At 36.4% G+C, this 19291-nt stretch overlaps 1 protein-coding gene across 14 annotated transcripts in view; it reads right to left on the reverse strand.

Moving 5' to 3' along the window:
* LOC131429977 (leupaxin) overlaps positions 1-19291 on the reverse strand; it is a 168358-nt gene that overhangs the window by 9837 nt on the left and 139230 nt on the right. For 13 of the 14 annotated variants that reach the window (XM_058594561.1, XM_058594551.1, XM_058594550.1 and 10 more), the window contains 2 exons: positions 10223-10630; positions 9723-9953 (listed from right to left, as the gene is read on the reverse strand). In XM_058594561.1, the coding sequence (XP_058450544.1) occupies positions 9723-9953; positions 10223-10630 (639 nt within the window). Of the gene's footprint in view, positions 1-7464; positions 8773-9722; positions 9954-10222; positions 10631-19291 lie in introns of those variants that run through there. The other variant, XM_058594563.1, reaches the window with a different exon arrangement.

Consider the following 19291-nt stretch of genomic DNA (forward strand, 5'->3'; position numbering starts at 1 on the left):
TACCAATAATAATAATGTGGAAAATCCTGGTTGTATCGTTTGAGTTGTATATCTGGCAGCGGTAAGGCAGTCGATCACCAGAATGTCTGCAAGCCATATTTTTCGAGTTGGCAGCGTTTAGTCAGCTATCTGGCAGCCTTGCGAATGCGGGTGAGAGTGTAATAGTGGAATATTTTGTTTTGATTGCTGTCGCCATTGCTAATTTATAGGATGAATAAAAGATCAACGATAGGATGGATAAAAATCCATTGAGATGAAATTAGGAGCAGAGTAGTGAAAACATCATTAGTGTTTTAGCTGTTTTATAAATATTAGTTGAATTTTTAAGAAATGTGAATCAATTTTCAACGTTGAGCAAGGCGAATGAAGCAGTAATATGAAATAGTTACAGTGATTTTAGTGGCTAAATCGGGGTTTGAAGGCGACGCCCTTACCCTATATATATATATATATATATATATATATATATATATATATATATATATATATATATATATATATATATATATATATATATATATATATATATATATATATATATATATATATATATATATATATAAAAATACAGAGATCATTCTTTGTAATCGTATCACGTAAGAACGGATGGACGGATTTCTATGATCAGTTTTTACCCCCACCGGGTTCGTACATAAAAAAAATTGTGAAAACTTGCCGGAAAAGTGTGAAAAATCCATAAAGTTGTTTTGTATGGACAATGGAATTTTCCGTTGAAAAAAGTCGCAAATGATTGCTAGATCTACGATTGATGTTTGGCGCGCAAGAAGATACATTTCGCCGTTGAAGAAAAGAATACTAGATCGTTGGAAAATTGTTTGGCGCGCAACGAGTAGTTTTGGGTGGAGATTTTACATGCATGTGATTCGTTATTTTGAAACACGTACTGAATAGGGTATCACAATCATTGCTTGCCAAATGACTGGTGAAACGCATTTGACTGTTCTTGATATATCGTATCAAATATATCAAAAGTTCTGACATCGTTTACCAGCTGATGCATTGTGTACAATGTGATCAGTTGGATAAATAATGTTGACTATTGTGAGTCGAACATATCAACATATAGCACGATTTTTTAACGAATTAATGACAGGATTCTACTGCTGAAATAATGAGGTCTTATAAAGAGATTTCTTATTTCATCGCTAAATTATTAATCTGGAAATTGATCCTGTGATTCTACGAACATTCATTAAACAAGATTAAGTATTATCATCAGACTAGCGGTGAAGCGGCTTATGGACAAACGCTCAAAACAGGTTCATTCTTTCCGATAATTCATTATTATTTACCGATAAATTTTTTAACGTCTTCAGTCTAATTAAGCCTTAGAATGACAAACAACAAGTCGCTTTTGGAAATTTGCGGAATCAGTTTCAAGTATTCATCTTGGTCATCTCTGTTTCACCGCTCATTTCAAATGTCGAAATAGTTTAAGGTTCTACAAGCAATCTCCGGGAAACAGCCATTGTTGAAAAACTCAATGACAGTTTTCTCCACTATTGCTTGATAAATCGAAGAAAACATCAGTTTATTCAGAAAAATGTGCCAAACAAATTGATATTTCTGTTTTGAATTTCTGCTCGAAGACAGCGTTAAGAAAACTACTTTTGCATTTTGCAACAATGGCTGTTTTTCTGAAAAGATAAATTGCCCCATAAGAGAGAACTACAATCTCTTTCAATGCACTGACTTAAAGGATAAGATGGCGATCGATGCATTGATGCACTTAATTTTTCCGTAACAAAATCTTTTAACATGTTCACAATAATTTTGTATGAAATTTCCTTTTCGGGCCGTTGATTTTGGGCTAAATAATCAGTGAAATAATGGAAAGAAGCATTACCGTTTGACTGTGTTTGCTGTCAGGAAACATTAATTTAAAAAATAATTTCAAACGAGACGAAGTTCGAGGGTCAGCTAGTATTATTATAGAAATTGAAGGTTTTATGGAAATCTGACTAAGATGCAGCGAAAGCTTCTGAAATTATAAGATGTTGCACCAAAACAAGTTTTCCTTATGGCAAAAACATTGTTGTTAAGGCTGTACATTGAATTCTGTATGAGTTAAAGCCAAGATATGTCGAGCGGAGATACTGTACACTTAAAAAAATGTTCACAGCGCAACAAGCCAAGTAAATCAGGTTCAAAGCTAAATATATACGTAGATGAGGTTACTATATTACTAGCTTCATAACTATTGGCCACAGTTGAATTGAACGAACTACTAATTCCTTTGAACAAAAGGAAAATTAGAGGAAACACAGTCAGAATTTGATGCCAAAAACTATTCCATAAATTTTCATCACGATAACGCTCGGCCAAATGATGCAGTTCCAACCAAAATCAGTTTGAATAACGATGGATGGAAATTATGTCATACCCGACTATACGTTTTAATTCAAACGAGGCAATTCAAAAATCGACTCGAATTGTATGTAGAACTGAAAACGAAAAATGGCTTTGGTCCGGGATTCATAAAATACCAACAATTTGAAAGAAATCTGCTGATGTACGTAACGTCAAAAAACATGAAACCACTCGCACAGAATAAGTGACTCGTACAATTTTCACAGTCTAATTATCCATGAATTCGGTTAAAAGGTTGATAGATCATTTTTCCGTGCCGCACCAATCATCTCTATATTTAGAATCATTTGTTTGCAGCGTGAAACGGAGGGAATTTATTTTAATCTCTCGTGGCACATATTGGTGACGCGTGTAAGCCCCGAGCATGTTGACATACTGTGTATAATTATTGCAACAATATATGAAGAAAGCGGGCGATAAGAATATTAGAAACATATTACAAGCCAAATACGCGAACGATGCAGAAAAAATTAACTTTCATAAAAATCGAAATTACGCTAGCAAATGTATCTGTATGTTATTATGTTATGAATTTAACATTTTCAAAATGTAACTAGAAATCATGTAATATTTAGGGTAACTGTTGTTCTATGTTGTCCTGAGCATCATTTAAAATCTTCATGTAGAGCGAAATCTAACCTTGTCGTACTATATAGTGGTTCCGATTGGAGAATAAAGAAAAGAAAAGACAGCATTCGAACAGGCCAGTATAGATACAATTATCCTACTTTACATTTGCTGATGAAAACAGCTGAGGTCAACTGACAAGTCTACCAACAAATAATCTCTAAGTAACGAAAATGAAAAAATTTTCATTTGACGATGCCCTTCATGTTGTAACAAGAATAAATTACGAGTCTAAGCGTCGTGCACCGTGTGCTTTCATCGCCCCAGATCCGACACTGTCTCCGATGACAGCGGTCCGAAGTGCGACATCGTTACTATAGCAGGTCATTTTGCGGAGCGATAATTTGCCAGCACACAGCAACAGCTCTATATAACAAGTTTGCATCATCGGTCTATATTTTTCCGAGACTGAAAAAAAAGAGAAGAGCAAATTTCAACCAGTACAAGATTATTATTACCCAATTATAGTACCGCCAAGTTGCTCACCGAATGGCTTCGTGTGGCACAGGCAGGGAAAGCGAGAACCGTGCGGTCATTGATGGATACTTCGCAGTCTCCAAATTTTGTGTGTCGGCTAGACTCTTGTTAAAATTAAAAATGGCATCAGTTCGTGGGCAGATAAAGTAAACAAGCGTATCATTCTCGACCGAGCGTTTCAAAAAAGCGCTCGTCCCTTTCGATATACGCCGTAATCAATGAGCCATATAATAAACCTGCACTCGAACAGTATTGATCATTACTTTGTATCACAGTAGGCCTGCTGGCACACAGCATTAGCCACGCCACTATCCCACGCAGTTCTAGACGAGCCGCATGGAACCTGTCAAATTAGCTTTCAAGCGGGACTCGTTTTTCGTACCCGAATACCGCACATGTTTCCCGGGGGAAAAGTGTCTCTAGTTCACACGGGATGGTAAATTAACGGGTAACTTGTTGGCCGTCAACAAAACATTTTCAACAGATGCAGAGAAAAAGTTGGCAAAACGATCACTCGAAATTGTAACGAGCATGTTTAGCATTTTAGAAGTATTCGCAACTTGAAGCAAACTACGACCGGTCGATTTGGTCTACAGTGGGATCAACACCTTTAGTGTTGCCCTCGGCTCCTGAGGACATATTCAGCAGTGTTCTAGTTCTAGATGCATAATTTATGTCAGTTACAAAATTTAAATCTGAATTTTATGACAAGAAAAACTAGCAGCTCCAGCAGTGTTTTACTCGTGTTGCAATATACAAAAAAAAAACGGCATCGTAGACCAGTTTTAAATTTGACAGAAGAACTGGTCGAATAAATAAACCTAGAACGGCTTGCTGGGGATACGTTTGTTCCAGTTTCTGCTCTATTATAGATATTACATATAGAACTTCTAGCTGCTGAACTTGCTCTTAGCGTTAAGACAAACCTAATTAGGTTTTACACGATGACGACACAAATAGACTGCCGATGAATCAAGTTCATCTTTGACAGATGCCGCGTGTTTGTTTTGTTTTGCGACTGCAAATTAAAAATTGAAAAATGACGAAAAAGTGTCTATTAAAAACCGTGTTCCACAGTGAAAAGAACCGAAAAGATTGCCCTGTATGCGTTTCTAGCATCAAGGAGCGATATTTGTATAAACCTGTTTAGTGTGAATCAATTCAAACGATGAACCTCTGATGAACTTTTAAACTGTAAACAAACACACGGCGGCTGTCAAAAAAAAGTTCATTCTGTTCATTTTGTGAGGTTATGTCATTTTCGTGTTCGCTATTGTTAATTAAATTGATAATCTATACACAATTTTTGTAAGTGAATTCTTAAACATTTTGCCCCACACAATTTGAATTATTTTGCCCCTAAAACATGGAACGAAAACTTTTACGATTTTGCCCTAAAGATGCAACTACATCGTCTGTATTTGAATTATTTTAGAAAAACGAAGCATTGACAAAGATGTTCACTGGTTACGTAATAAAAATCGTCTTCCTCACTTTAGAAAATTACTATAGAACGAACATAAAAAATTACATACAAACATAATTTGTTTTGGTAATTTTTTTAGATATGATTGAATCAGTACTACAAAAATTTTATAGTAATCTATTGTCATGAAGGACTTTGTTTCATTAAAATTTCAGTGAAAAAAATTGGTAAATTCTGGATAAAGCAAGAGGTGCATTTTGCCTCGGGGGTCTTCCCCTATGTAATTATTACATGTAAGTTTTAGTTCTCGCTTCAGAGTAATTTTCTGAAATAATGAAAACGATTTTGGTTTTGTAACTAGTGAACTTCTATGCTAATTCTTCGTTTTGGCCTTCTCATGAAGAAAGGTAATGCAATCACTGAGAAAACCGACTTTTGAACCAAGTGGCATATACTGTTCGTCTCAGTTCGTCGAGATCATAAAATGCTTATTTGCTCGGAGATGGTTGAATCGAACATACAGTCAAATGAGAGTGCACAATTTTCTCGAGGACCTATTGATTTTTACCGCCATGCCAACAAATCACATAAACTTTGAAGCTAATTTTCTCGAAACAGTCCGTTTACACGATAAAAACAAAACTAATCCAATCGACCCAAATCTTCTTTTATTTTATAAGACGTTGTACAGAGAAGTGCGTCAACCTAAAAAATGAATTGTAGCATTTTATTTTATACAACAATGAAAATTTTATACAATTATGAAAACAACAAGAAAACACCTTGTTTTTCTTGTATATATGTTTATATGTAGCTAAATATTTAACATTTTCGTAGTATATGAAGTTCACGAACTTCAAACAAGTCTTCTGATCAATTTGATACATTATTTGGATATCATGTCGACGGGGCCAACTTTTCTAAAACCTGGGGATTCTCGATATTTTCGTTATTTAGAACAGTTTTGATATATAAAAATTATTATAAATAAATAAATTATCGTCAAATGTACATGTACAAATGCTTTAAAAGGGATTTCCCAGCCGTCTTCGGTTTCTGTACAGTAAACTAAAGAAAATGGACCATATTTTCTACCGTTTCATAGAAAACCTCCCTTCACGAAAAAACACTACGCCTGTTCTTGATAGACGGCAACGACATCTAGATGGTTGGCGAATTCGTATATTTAAGCTGACAAAACTCTAGAATTATAACAGCTAAGTAAGGTAACTTAAAGGATTATTCTTACAATTAGGGCGAATAATTGCAATAATGTTAGCTAATCTCGGACACTAAATTGCGGAACTTTAAATCAAATTATTTAATGTAAATTATATCACACTAAGAATCTTAATTTCGATCGATTAAACATATATACAAATACATTATATGACACATAAACGTAAACAATCATGTGACGAATGTATGAATTTTCATTTGCACGCAATAACAACTTTTCGTAGAAACGAAAACATCAAAACTTGAAAATCATTGTTTTCAATTCTTAATTAACTTTATCAATTAAGCCTCCCACGCCTTGAAGGTGGAAGCCTTAAGGCCATCGTCCAAGTACCATGCGCGCGGGTGGTTTTAGGAGATTTTCGATGGAAATTTCGAAAAATTTGACAAAACCAAAAACATACAGACCTTTGAAATACATTTATCTATCTACAGGGTGAAAATGACTGGAAAATTCGGAGGATTCTACGAGTCTTATCAAAAATAGCGCTGAAAAAATGAGCTTTTTTTTGTAATTTTTCACAATTATTTGAAAAAATAATTTGATGGAATGAAATTTTTTTTTCAAAAAAAACCTCATGCTGGCAACAAGGATCACATTCGGACACATTTTTGGAAAACCTTTTCACGCTTTTCATGGAAAATCAACGAATTTCATATAACCGATTTCGTGGAAATTTTTGAAATTCGTGGATTTTCTATGAAAAGCGTGAAAAGGTTTTCCAAAAATGTGTCCGAATGTAATCTGTGTATCCATAATAAAGTTTATTTGAAAAAAAAAGTTCATGTCATCGCTTTATTTTTCCAGATAATTGTGAAAGATCACAAAAACACTCATTTTTCAGAGCTATTTTTGATAAGACTCGGAAAATCCTCCGAATTTTCCAGCCATTTTCACCCTGCAGATAGATGAATGTATTTCAAAGGTCTGTATGTTTTTGGTTTTGGCAAATTTTTCGAAATTTTCATCGAAAATTTCCTAAAACCACCCGCGCGCATGGTACTTGGACGATGGCCTTAAACGCAAATAAATCCATCCAAACATAAGTCCAATGCAAGCCTCTCGGTTGACCCCGGCTTCTTCTAGTAGTCGTATTTTACCGAGTTGATATCGAAAAAGATAGCTGCTATCGGAGGCAAACAGAAAAATGAATCAGAACGACGAAAATAGACTGGTTTTTCGTTTGATGGGTGCGGGAGTAACCGAAAACAGACAAGAAAAATCATAGACAAGTATCTATAAGGAAATGAAGGTCACCTAAAAGTAGCAGAAACGTTTTAACCTTGAGTTATGGTGGTGGTGGTTGGTTGGTTGTTAGTGGGGGGTGTCCAGAGTTGAGGATTTAAGAGGGTCGTTTATGCAAACATCCCGTAAAACGTAAACATGTTTGTTTTCGTTTTTTTCCCTTGTAATTCGATTGTATGTTTATCACTCGAATGTCACTAGTTCTGCCAACGCGCGTGTCTGATTTTGTGTGCGTGAGTCTAGTGTGTGTGTTTGTGCATGTGTGCCTAGTGACGTCATCGATGATAGTTTCAGTGCCATCATGACTTCATCGCGAAATGTGACACTAGAAGAAGCACGTACCGGCGAAAGATGATCTCATTCAACTAGAAGACTATTATAGCAAACAATAATAGCACGCCGGTTGCGCCGCTTTGCACACTATTGAAAGTGATCCAACCGATTGTGCATGCTACTAGCAATGTCCGGCGGTGGAATAAACCCCCTGGTGGGTAGGTGGGCAACCCCGAAGGTGGGTGGTAATCGGTAAACGACACCCTCCGGGTAGGAAGCATCTTTCGCGGTATCGCGCATTCGGTTGGGGTTTTGTGTTTGTTTGTGTTTTTTTTTGTCATTTTTTTTCTAGTCTTCTTTATTTACAATACTATGATTTGTTTTACAATGATTATGGTACTATAATATAATGACAATTCGTTTTACTTTTAACAACAATCTTAAATATTTGTTCGTTTGTTTATCCTCTCAAATCTCAACTCTGGTTAGAGGTCAGCGCTTGAAGCGATTGTTTACGTACAGAAAATGGACTATGCTGCCTTCAAGGCAAGATCTTTACTCGTCTTAGGAAGGGATTGTCGTCCGTCAAACTAGCGCTTGCGTAGGTCGAGTGTGTAATTAATGGTTAATCTGTTGGGGGACACCTGTAAAGCAAGAATATGCATCGACTGTGCGACGGCGGTACGAAGCATTCATGATGACAAGACACCGGCCATCCCCGACGGATCGGGGACGGGGGTCTCGCCACGAACTAGGTCATTGGGACGCTCCGGGATGTGGAGGTCACCGCATTCAGCTGTCGTTTGTTCTAACTTTGTCTGTGATATGTGGTAACCGGAACAGGGCAACATTTGGTGTAACAAATATAGATTGGTAGTAACAGTAATAACAACAAGAAGCCAGTTTGCCAGTTAATGTGTGCGTTGGTAAGGCTGATGTGGGTGCGATCGTCGCCCGGAGATGCTATTTTTTTCGGGAGAATCATCTCTGCATACACATCTTACTCGTCCTCCTCTGTTCCGGCACACGACGGACAGACGGGTTTGCCTTCCATCGCGTAGAACGACTTGCCAGTGACCGGTTTCTTGCAGTCCTATAAATAAAACTTAATTATTGCTCGAAATCAGATGATCCCTTTAGATTTGAAACGTCCTTCAAAACCAACGCAATTCCCATCGATTTCCGATTCCGGCATCTGTACTCACAATTTCTAACTTCTGTGACAGGCAGACGAAAAGGGGAACCTAGCTGGAAATTTTTTTTTCCTGCCGTAGAATAGCTTAATGTAAATATTTGCGCTTCTTATGGTTGTGTAACAGCGCCCAAGTGTGCGAAAGTAAATCATTCGCGTTTCTTTCATTGATGAAAAATCCCAAGGTAAGTTTATTTAATCGGTAGCAGCTTCGTTGGTCGTAAAAATTAATGACCATTCGAAGTTTACGCTGGCAAGCACGATCGGGTTTCCAGATTTTCTAGGAAATTGAGTCACGTACGCCAAATCAATGCTAGGTGCTTCTCATGGAAAGATACAAATAACAGATCACTCCATGACTCAATTCCTGATAATCATTTAATAGTTGCAGGAAATAAAAGTTTCATCTAACCTTGACAAACAATGAATGTGCGTAGAATCGTAGAAAGCCATGAAGCAGTGCCGCATAATGATGTCATTTTTCAGAAATATCGGGGTCGTAGATTGCTTTGATTTTGCTTTTTTGAACACGAGTTTGATCTTTTGATGGTGTTCTGTTCGATAGTGCAAAATCACGGCAATTCACAAATCCAGACATATTTCAATAGAAATGAGTTTGTTCAAATACTCCACCTTCTTACAGAACTGTCAAGGTTTAGTTTGGCTTCGCAAGCCCCAGTTGGTGATTGAATATTCTTAAATAGACACCTTTCGGGTGAATTATCAACACGTCGATGCGTAAATTGATATAAAACTAGTAAAGTTTAGATTCGTTATAAACTCGCTGCCAAAGAGAAAAAAAATCCATTCCCAGCTATCGTAAAGTAACCGTCGTCTCTATCAACACTTACCCTGCACACGAAACAATCCGGATGCCACTGGCTGTTCAGCGCCGAAATGTAATTCTCCATGATGGCCCGGTTGCACCCGTTGCACTTCGGTGCGAACATGTCGAAGTAATCATTGCGGCAGTATGGTTTACCGTCACGCTCGTGGAATCCATCCTCGCCGAACTGCTGTCCACATTGGGCACAGAAAAAGTGCTCCGTGTGCCAAGTTTTCTCCAGGGCCGTTACGCATTTCTACACAAGGTGACACGAAACAAAAAATACGAACAGAAAGAACACACAAATTCAAAAATTTAGTATTTTCGGTAGTGTTTAGCGAAGCAAAAAAAATAAAAATTCGAAATGACTTTGGTTGAGGATTTTTCCCTGAATAGAATCACTTTACTTAGGCGCGAAACAATGATGGAGATTCGGCGCTCCACCAAATTCACTAGCCACCAATCGTCCCCATCGGAATCGTTTCTGGAGAACATCCTCAACCAACAGTCCGGTCAAATCATTACATCCAAAATCGGTCCATTACAGTAGGCGCAACGTGGGCTGAACAGGTTGTGATAGTCCGGTTCGCAGTACGGATTTCCATCGCGCTCGAAAAAGTTTCGCGTTCCCAGTTCCTGACTGCAGTGATTGCAGGTGAAATGCTCCGGATGCCAGGTTTTGCCGAGAGCCGTGATGACCTGACCGACAATAGGTTTATCGCACGCATTGCAGCAGCCCTTCTGGGTCGTGTTGACTCCCTGGCGACTCATGTCGGCCTGTAGATTTCCGAGCATAGAATCCAACTGATCGTTTGCTGGAGCCAACTGTTCGGTTGTGGTCACCGTCGTCAAAGTGCTCTGGTAGTGCGCTGTGCCCTGATTTGGCTTCGCGTAGTCCGTTACCGCCTGGAGCTGATGTGATCCTGCTGAGATCTGCAAATAAATCGAAGAGAAAAGTAAATTTATTTCAAAACTATTGGAAATTTATCAAATTGTACTTTTCAGCAAATTGTTGGCCAACTGCCGACGACGCTGAAATAATAAGAGTCTAGCTGCGACGCCGTTTCGAATGAAACTAACGATGTTCTCAGTGGTCATGGATTTTGTGCTTAGTGCTTCCACCAGGCAATAGAGTCAACACGAACAGGACCGCGAGAGAACCCCGATGCAGGCAGATACGAAAAAAAAATTCAATATTCTCAGTTCGGTTTGCTCTCGTTCGGTGGGGACGGCAGTCAGCGGGAATCCACACTTTTATCTTTTACAAGACACTTCAAAATTTTTGAACATCAATAGGGAAAAGGATGTTTATGTGACTGTTTAAACTATCTACGCATACAATCTTCCAGTAAAAATAACACTGGTCGAGTGTTGATGGTGAACTGTCTAAACCGTGACATCACTCATTTCTCGCGAAATGCAGAAGAACTCAACGTGATTGATGCTTTGTAGAATAGTGCTTTAACCCTCTACGGCCAAAATTTCATCGGCTGTGCATCTGATATTTTCATATTTTTAAAGGGCCAATCCAGATTAACCTTACAGTAAAACTTTAAATGTAAAACGAAAGGAAACTAAAAAGACCTAATAATTTTTAAAAATCAAATTGATTCTAAACTGGTTCTGAAAATATCGTTTGTTGTCTCACAGTTGGCATTAGGCCCTTTTAAGAAAAATTCTGACATTTTAAATCTGAGAGTGTGATAGTGCAATATTTTGTTTTGATTGCTATCACTAATTATTAGAATGAATACAGGACTAACAATAGGATAAATAAAAACCCATTGAAGTGAAATTTTGAACAAAGTAGTGGACATATCATAAGTAATTTAGCTGTTTATGTGATTCAATTCAGTGTGGAGCAAAACGAATTAGGAAAAATGTGAAATAATTATAATTATTTTAGTGACTAAATTAGGCTTTTTAGGTAACGTCCTAACAAATGAAATGACACAGGGAGCCATTACCCTACGATTTAATGATTTGAATATCCACACGGTGGTTTTATATCTTTTTATTCAAAGCTGATTGCATTGGTTCGGTACCACTCCAACACGCTTCGAGTGCAGTGGCAGAATGCTAGATCAGTCCAAAACAGTGTTTCTTTTGTGTTTCCTTATGAAAGGCAAAAGATACTTATTATGCCTTATTTTTACCTGGAGCTGTTAGTGGAATATATTCAATAGTTGAACTATTTATGTACCATTTCATTCCACTATTTCACTGTCACGTTGTTACACTTTCACAAAGTCACTATACTTTAATGAAGCATAACAAACGTTACAATACAGATACACGTATTTCGGAATGTTATTTACATCATTCTTCAGTGTATCGGTTTTATAAGTTTGTTTGAAAGAATGCTGTGAAAGGACTACCACATCATTTCAAGTCAAAAGTAGCTGAACATGTTTTTTCTGAAGATCATGAACTCACTACCAACGACATAAAAGTCATAATACAAATTTCCAACCCATGGAAATTGGACATAGCCGAAAGTTTAGAAATCTTTAGAAATAACTCCATTTCTTTATTAAATCGTGACCAAGGAAATAAGCCCTCCTGGCTATTAAAGTTATTACCGACACATAAGATACAAATATATTTAGAAAATACTTAATCTCTTAATCTCCCACTTCTTCAGTTTGTTACGCTCCGCTGACAATCAAACTACCGTCCTACCCGTTTGTTACTACCTGTTTCTTCCCGTTTTTACTCGATGACAATAAGACATTTCGTATAAAAGGAGCAGCATTACAGCATTCTTTCAAACAAACTTATAAAACCGATACACTGAAGAAGGATGTAAATACCGAAATACGCGTATCTGTATTGTAACGTTTGTTATGCTTCATTAAAGTATAGTGACTTTGTGAAAGTGTAATAACGTGACAGTGAAATAGTCGAATTAAATGGTACATGCATAGTGCAACTATTGAATATATTCCGCTAACAGCTCCAGGTAAAAATAGTGACAATGGTTACCAAGCCAAGTGAGCCAAACAGGTTTATTAAGTTAAGAAAGAAAATTGTGGGAATATCCAAAGATATTGCGTTTTTGAAAAAATGCAATAGATTTAGATTAATTCCCACATGCTGTAAGGTAAAGAGTGGGAGATCTTTCTCTAGAAAAATTCTAATTAAAATTCAACACGAAATTTTAAAAGAGAAGGTTAAAAATAGTATAGCATTCAGAGCTTAAAAACTTTGGAATGCTATAACCTTCACTTGAAACTAGCGAAACAATATCCCCAAGGCTTCGAAACTTTTCTAAACAAAGTAAAAATTGCAGAACATTGCGAATCCGAAGGCAAACGAATTCTTCTTCATAAGAAATTCGAAAATTTACGTTCCAAAAATCTTTCAGACCGCCCCCCAAAACCTCCAGTACAATTTTTGGAGGATTTTCTTGTAAATCGTTCATCTCAAAATTTTACCAATGAACAAACTAGTCTTCTAAATCTTGGTTTAAATTATGCAATTTCTTCAAAAGTAAATCTCGAACAATTATTATAGATATAGAAACAGGTTTAAATAACTGTGATCTTTCCTTTCCTCAAATTAATGACGCCAGAACTATCGTAGCTGACGTCATTAAAAGTACTTCTTTGAATAATCAGCAAACCATAGATGAAAAAGAACTAGTGAAACAATTGCGAGAAAAGCCTGTTTTTTTGTAAAGGCTGACAAGGGAAATGAAGTAGTTATTATGGACAAACAAGATTATGACAACTTGATAACCCAAAAAATTAATGATGGTCCTTATAGGAAACAAAGAACTGACCCCCTTCCTGAAATTATCAAAAAAGTGCATAAAACTCTTCTTAAATGTAATCCAAACTTCGATATCAACCTCAATTACCTCAAAGTTCCTAACCCTTCTTTACCCAAAGGACTACCAAAGGTTCACAAACCTGGTAACGAAATAAGGGAAATTATTTCTTCAGTGGGAGCCCCTACCCAAAAAATCGCCAAATGGCTAGTAAAAGAATTCCATTCTATGCCAAAAAATTGTTCAGTAGATCAGTCCCCAACACACAAGAATTTACGACTCAACTTCAAAACTCTGGTGAAATCGAAGAAGACGAAATAATGGTATAATTCGATGTAACCGCCTTATTCCCAAGTGTCCCGGTGAAGGACTCAATCTATCTATTGGAAGATTGGTTACTTCAACAACATAGTAACAGTTTATGGAAAAGCAAAGTAAGGTCATATCTGAACCTAACTCGACTTTGTATGGATGTAAATTACTTCAAATTCAGATGCGGATTTTATAAACAGTTACAAGGGGCACCAATGGGTAATCCGCTCTCCCCGTTTTTATGCGAATTGTTTATGGCAAATCTTTAAGAACTTTTGAAAAACCAGGGATTATTACCTAATCGCTGGTGGAGATACGTTGATGATATATTCTGTATCATCAAACGCAATGATTTATCAACTTTCTTACAAATGATTAATAACTTACATAAAAACGTTAAATTCACCTATGAGGAGGAGACAATTTATCTTTCTTAGATATCCTCATTGTCAGAGCGGCAAAAATTACTTATTATGGTTATATGTAAATCGTTTCTTTGATTGTTCCGGAAGTGATGAAAGAAGCACGTATTAGATTCCGCTTCCAGATCAGGAACTTCTTTGCAAATTTATTCTTTCAAACATCCTCCGTTTCGTTTAGGTTCACTTTAAAAACTTAAACGAAACATACTTGTCCAAAAAGTTGACGTTTTAGCGACATTCAGAATTGACATGTTTGGACGGTTCTTGAACGTCAAATAAAAAATAAAAATATATTTTTTCTATCTTTCTCATATAGAAAGTTTAGGTAATCACTTGAAAAATCGTCTAGTAAAAAGTGTGAAGTGTCCTATATCATTCGACACAGTCGAACTGAACAATGTCTTGGTAGAACAATGTATGTATGTATGTATGTTTGTGTGTATGTGTCAAATAATGTCACTCGATTTTCTCAGAGATGGCTTGACCGATTTTCAAAAACTCAATGGAGGCGGAGTGTCATATACCATTCGATTTCACTCGTCGAGATCGACAAAAATTTATATATGGCCCTTATTATCATTATCACGGTGAAAATCATGAGCATTTGACTATGAGAAGGCACTGTTCAAAGTGGGTGGCGCGTTTGCTCACTGCTGATCAGAAACGTGTTGATGATTCTGAGCAGTGTTTGGTCGTGTTTAAACGTAATAAAGCGGAATTTTTGCGTCGATATGTGACAATGGATAAAACATGGATTCATCACTTCCTTCCGGATCTTGTGCATGGATTCATCACTTCACTCCGGATGTGCGTGATGTAATATTTATCGACTATCTTTAACAAAGAAACACCATTGACAGTAAATATCATATAACGTTATTGGAGCGTTTGAATGCTGAAATTGCTAAAAACGACCAAATATGACAAAGAAAAAAAATCCGTTTCATCAAGACAACGCACCGTGTCACAAGTCATTCAAAACAATGGCAAAACTACATGCATTGAACTTCTAGTTGCTCCTACATCCACCGTATTCGCCAGATTTGGCTCCCAGCGACTACTGGCTGGAATGATTGTGTTACTCTTGATGGAGATCACGTTGATGAATAAAGTTAGTTTTGAACCAAAAAATCGTGTTTTCTTTGTTAGGCCCAGGACTTTTTAGCCCATGTTTTAACAAACTAAGACTCAAATGAGAGATCATTTAAATCCGGATGACAGCGCTACAAGTGGAAAAATTTTAATTTCATGTTTATTTTTCACAAGTGATGGTGAAAAAATGGTGCAAATTTCAAAGGAAATGATTGTTAAGTTCTTCTAGTTTGCAAATATAGTTTGTTGATGGATAAATAAACTTACACTGAGGTCTCTTTTTACACGGGGAATACGTACCGTGTTAAAATAAAACGCGTAACTTCGGAAATCTGCGTAAAACATACTGCGTAACTTCGTAACAATTGAAGACAAACATGAAGGAAGATCCGAAGTGCAAGTGACAGTTTCTCTTTGTTTACTTTCTCTTCCGATGATTATGGTCCTATCGACAATCCGTCTCTATAACTGTTTACAGAGAAAAACGATCGAAATTATCAACTTTCGATCTGTAGTTAATGAACATTTTGGAAAATTCAGAAATATTGAAAGAGAAATTAAACAAAGAGAAACTGTCATTTGCACTACAAGCTTTACGTGGCCGAATTAGCCGATTTTTTAAATAATACATTTTTTTAAGTGGATCTCGTTGTCACTCTTTTTCTAGGAGGAGAGGAGCTTCCATTTCCCTCCAGCGAGGGTTGAGGGGCACTTTGTGACCTTTTCTAATGTTCATCGAGAATTGAACCAATCGAACTTCAATCCTGATTTACTTATACCGTTTTCGTTTTATATCCTACACGCGGGCGACTCTGACTCCGAGTAAAACGAACACGTGGTACGCGCCCTAAATAACGCGATTAGAGTCCGATCTAGAGCGACCTCAGGTTGCTAGAAAAAACATATAAAAAAATCAAAGAATAATAAACGAAAATTTCAGATAACAGTTCTTGGAAGCTTCCAGCTCCTTCAACTTTGGTAAAATACATCACAACTATTATTCATTTTAATGACTTTTGATACAAGTATCCATTTCCAGGTTCGGAACTTTTTAGATATGCTGGTACTCGAAGCATTATGACCACAGCTCAAGTTACAATTCGATTATTATCCGAAGAAAAGAAATTTGAACAAAATTCCCGTATTCTAATAATTTCCATAGTTCTTATTGCACAATGATCGTGGCCAAAAATGCAATCGAATCGTAGAAGTGACGCAACTAAAAAAAAAACGCATATTTTCTATCTGTTCTGTTTTTCGAATTCTTAAAATCCGTCAGCAGAGTAAATTTCAAAATAAAGGTTAAAGATGTCAATAAAAAACTAGCTTAACAAATGCTTCGGAAGAAATATATGTAATTTATTTCTGATGTATTAGTTTATTAAATGATGGTAATGAAAATTTAGCGAAGAGTCACCCTGAAAGGACTTCCGCAAAAGCTCTAATGTGGATCTTTTTAAAAACGTACAAAGTACAGAAAGTAGAGAAAAAGGAAATCAAATTTGTATCATCTAGTAGTTCTCAATAGTTAAAATCACTCTTCAAAACAAACCATAATTCGCAATATCTATACGAAAACCTCCAATGGCAGAATGAGCTTTCAGTTGTTCCTCAAAATATACTATTAGTTGAGTTTCATACTTCTCCAGAGTCAGCTAAATATCTCTCGGAGATACAAATTATTCATAAACTAAAACCCAACTGTGAATGACAAAGTTTTGTGTTTCTGAGTATGATATCTACTTGTTTTTATATATTTTACTGCATAAAATAAAATGCACTTGAATCAAATGTTTATATTTCTCCATATGAACAAATTTCAAAAAACAAAATTTTTCAGACCACATTTTTTTGTTTACATTGATATATGGAACCGAATGCGCAACCAAGGTTATGGTAACTGTTGTTCGACAAACAACATTTTATCGACTATGGTTGCCAGTTTCGAACATTTTTCAAATGATATCATTTTGACATTTCGAGTTACTGAGAGGTAGTTAAATTTGTGATACAGTTTTCAAACACGAGTGATAGGTCGTGTCGTCGTCTCAACCGTAATGTTGGCAACACCTCAAAATATTTAATTCAAAAAGTTGGCTTCTTCTTAAGCTCAGCATAATTTTGACAGGTTTGATGCTTACTCGTTTGGAACAAAGCTGTCATTCCGAACGAACAGCTGTCATCAGTTTGACATTACAGGCACTCTAGGTTTACTTTGTTCTTTGATTCTGTCGTACCGGTCGTAAACGGTATGAAAGCAAGCTGATAACGGAATTGTTTCGATGAAATAAAGCAGAAAAGCATTTAGACAATTTTTTTATCGCACTTTCAGGAGAAGATGTCAACAGTATTATTTTGTTTTGAATCCATGAAACAGTTTATCCTGTTTAATTATCATGCCACCTTTTGGACACTCTGTTCATTAACTTCAACAGCCATTTTTTAAATTATCTCTTCCTTTGTGAAGTAACGCCGGTCACATTGCCGGTCATTTTCAGATAACGTTTAAAAATTGTCCGGTATTTCTCTATCAGAACACTTTACTGGATTGAGGTATTTTCGATCAAATCCATTATGTGCTCACGATACCAATGAAATATCTCTCAATTGTTATGTTTACGTTTCGTCTTTGACTCATCAATGCATAGCGGTTCAAATTGAACTGCCGAGTTTTACATAAAGCAATTCAATGTGAACTGCTATGCACTGATGAGTCAAAGACGAAACGTAAACATATCAAAATCGGTTATGTGCCCTAGCACAAAATTGGGTAACTCCTGAATGATCTCTCAATTGTTGTGGCAACTAACCGAATCTTACCAAAAAATGACAGGGCATTCATGTGCTTAGGTGAATAGTGTATTTTTCTGGCACTAATATGTTTCCAACAAATTTTTTTATTATTTGTCCACAACCGAAAATCGCATGTCAAACCCGGAGATCTAGCAAATTTATCAGCAAAACAAATTTATATCTTTGGCGGATATTTGTTCGAGCTTATGCAAACAGCACAAGAGTGATTGAGCTAAATGTATTGATTTCGCTCTTTTATTAACATGACCATGTTGGAAGGTTAACGTGAGCAGGTAAAATAGTTTACCTTATTTCAGCTCACAAATAGTTTGAGATCTTTATGATTTAAAAAAAGCCAGAAATTTAAACCTTTCCAAAACCAATAACTAGGAGCGCTGTAAAAATAAACAATAGTCTAGGTATTAAATTAATTGAGTTTTATCTAACATTATGTTAGTCTAGAATTGTAACAGAAAATGTCTACTCATATATGAACATAATTTATACATTTACAAATCATCTTTCAAAAACAAAACAAACTTAAAGCTTAAGTGCTAGGTAAATATAATATTATATCTCAAATCACCTTCTCATGTATTATATAAAAGGTAGATTAGTCAGTAAAAACATTCACTGATTGCCTACATTTTTACACTGACAACAAAGTATAAACATAGTGGGCAAAGAAAAATTAGAATACAGATAAGTAGTGTTAACATTAATGTCTTTGGGTTCTTAGATGTTTTTCCCATGTCAAAGTGAACAACGAAATTCAATCTATTTCCTTTTCTCATACGAATGATCTCAATCCTCAACACCTTACAGAATAAGTTGCCCACGGCATATCGTATGTAACAAATTATCCGCTGATTCAACGAACGGATCAGCCTCGTTCTACTCCTTCCTACTTGTTATAGCACGCGTTCATGAATCCACTTCACGGCTACGCAAGTCATCCGTTTCACAAAATTAGGTATCATACTCAATCAGTCGGTCAGGCAAACCAAACTGGTGGTGACCTCGATTCTCTCGTAACTCAAAGCAGCATGATAAATGAGGCCTGTATGAACCGGACGCGTATTCCTTCACGATTCACCTGTAACACACCGTCCGGGAGGAGCTGGCCGGTGCTGACCGGTAATCATCACAGCGCAGGAAAATGTTGTGGGTGTTTTCGTTTTCATGGGGGATTTCCTTCGATCT

The sequence above is a fragment of the Malaya genurostris genome, chromosome 2 (genome assembly GCF_030247185.1).
Source record: "Malaya genurostris strain Urasoe2022 chromosome 2, Malgen_1.1, whole genome shotgun sequence".
NCBI classification, from domain to species: domain Eukaryota; kingdom Metazoa; phylum Arthropoda; class Insecta; order Diptera; family Culicidae; genus Malaya; species Malaya genurostris.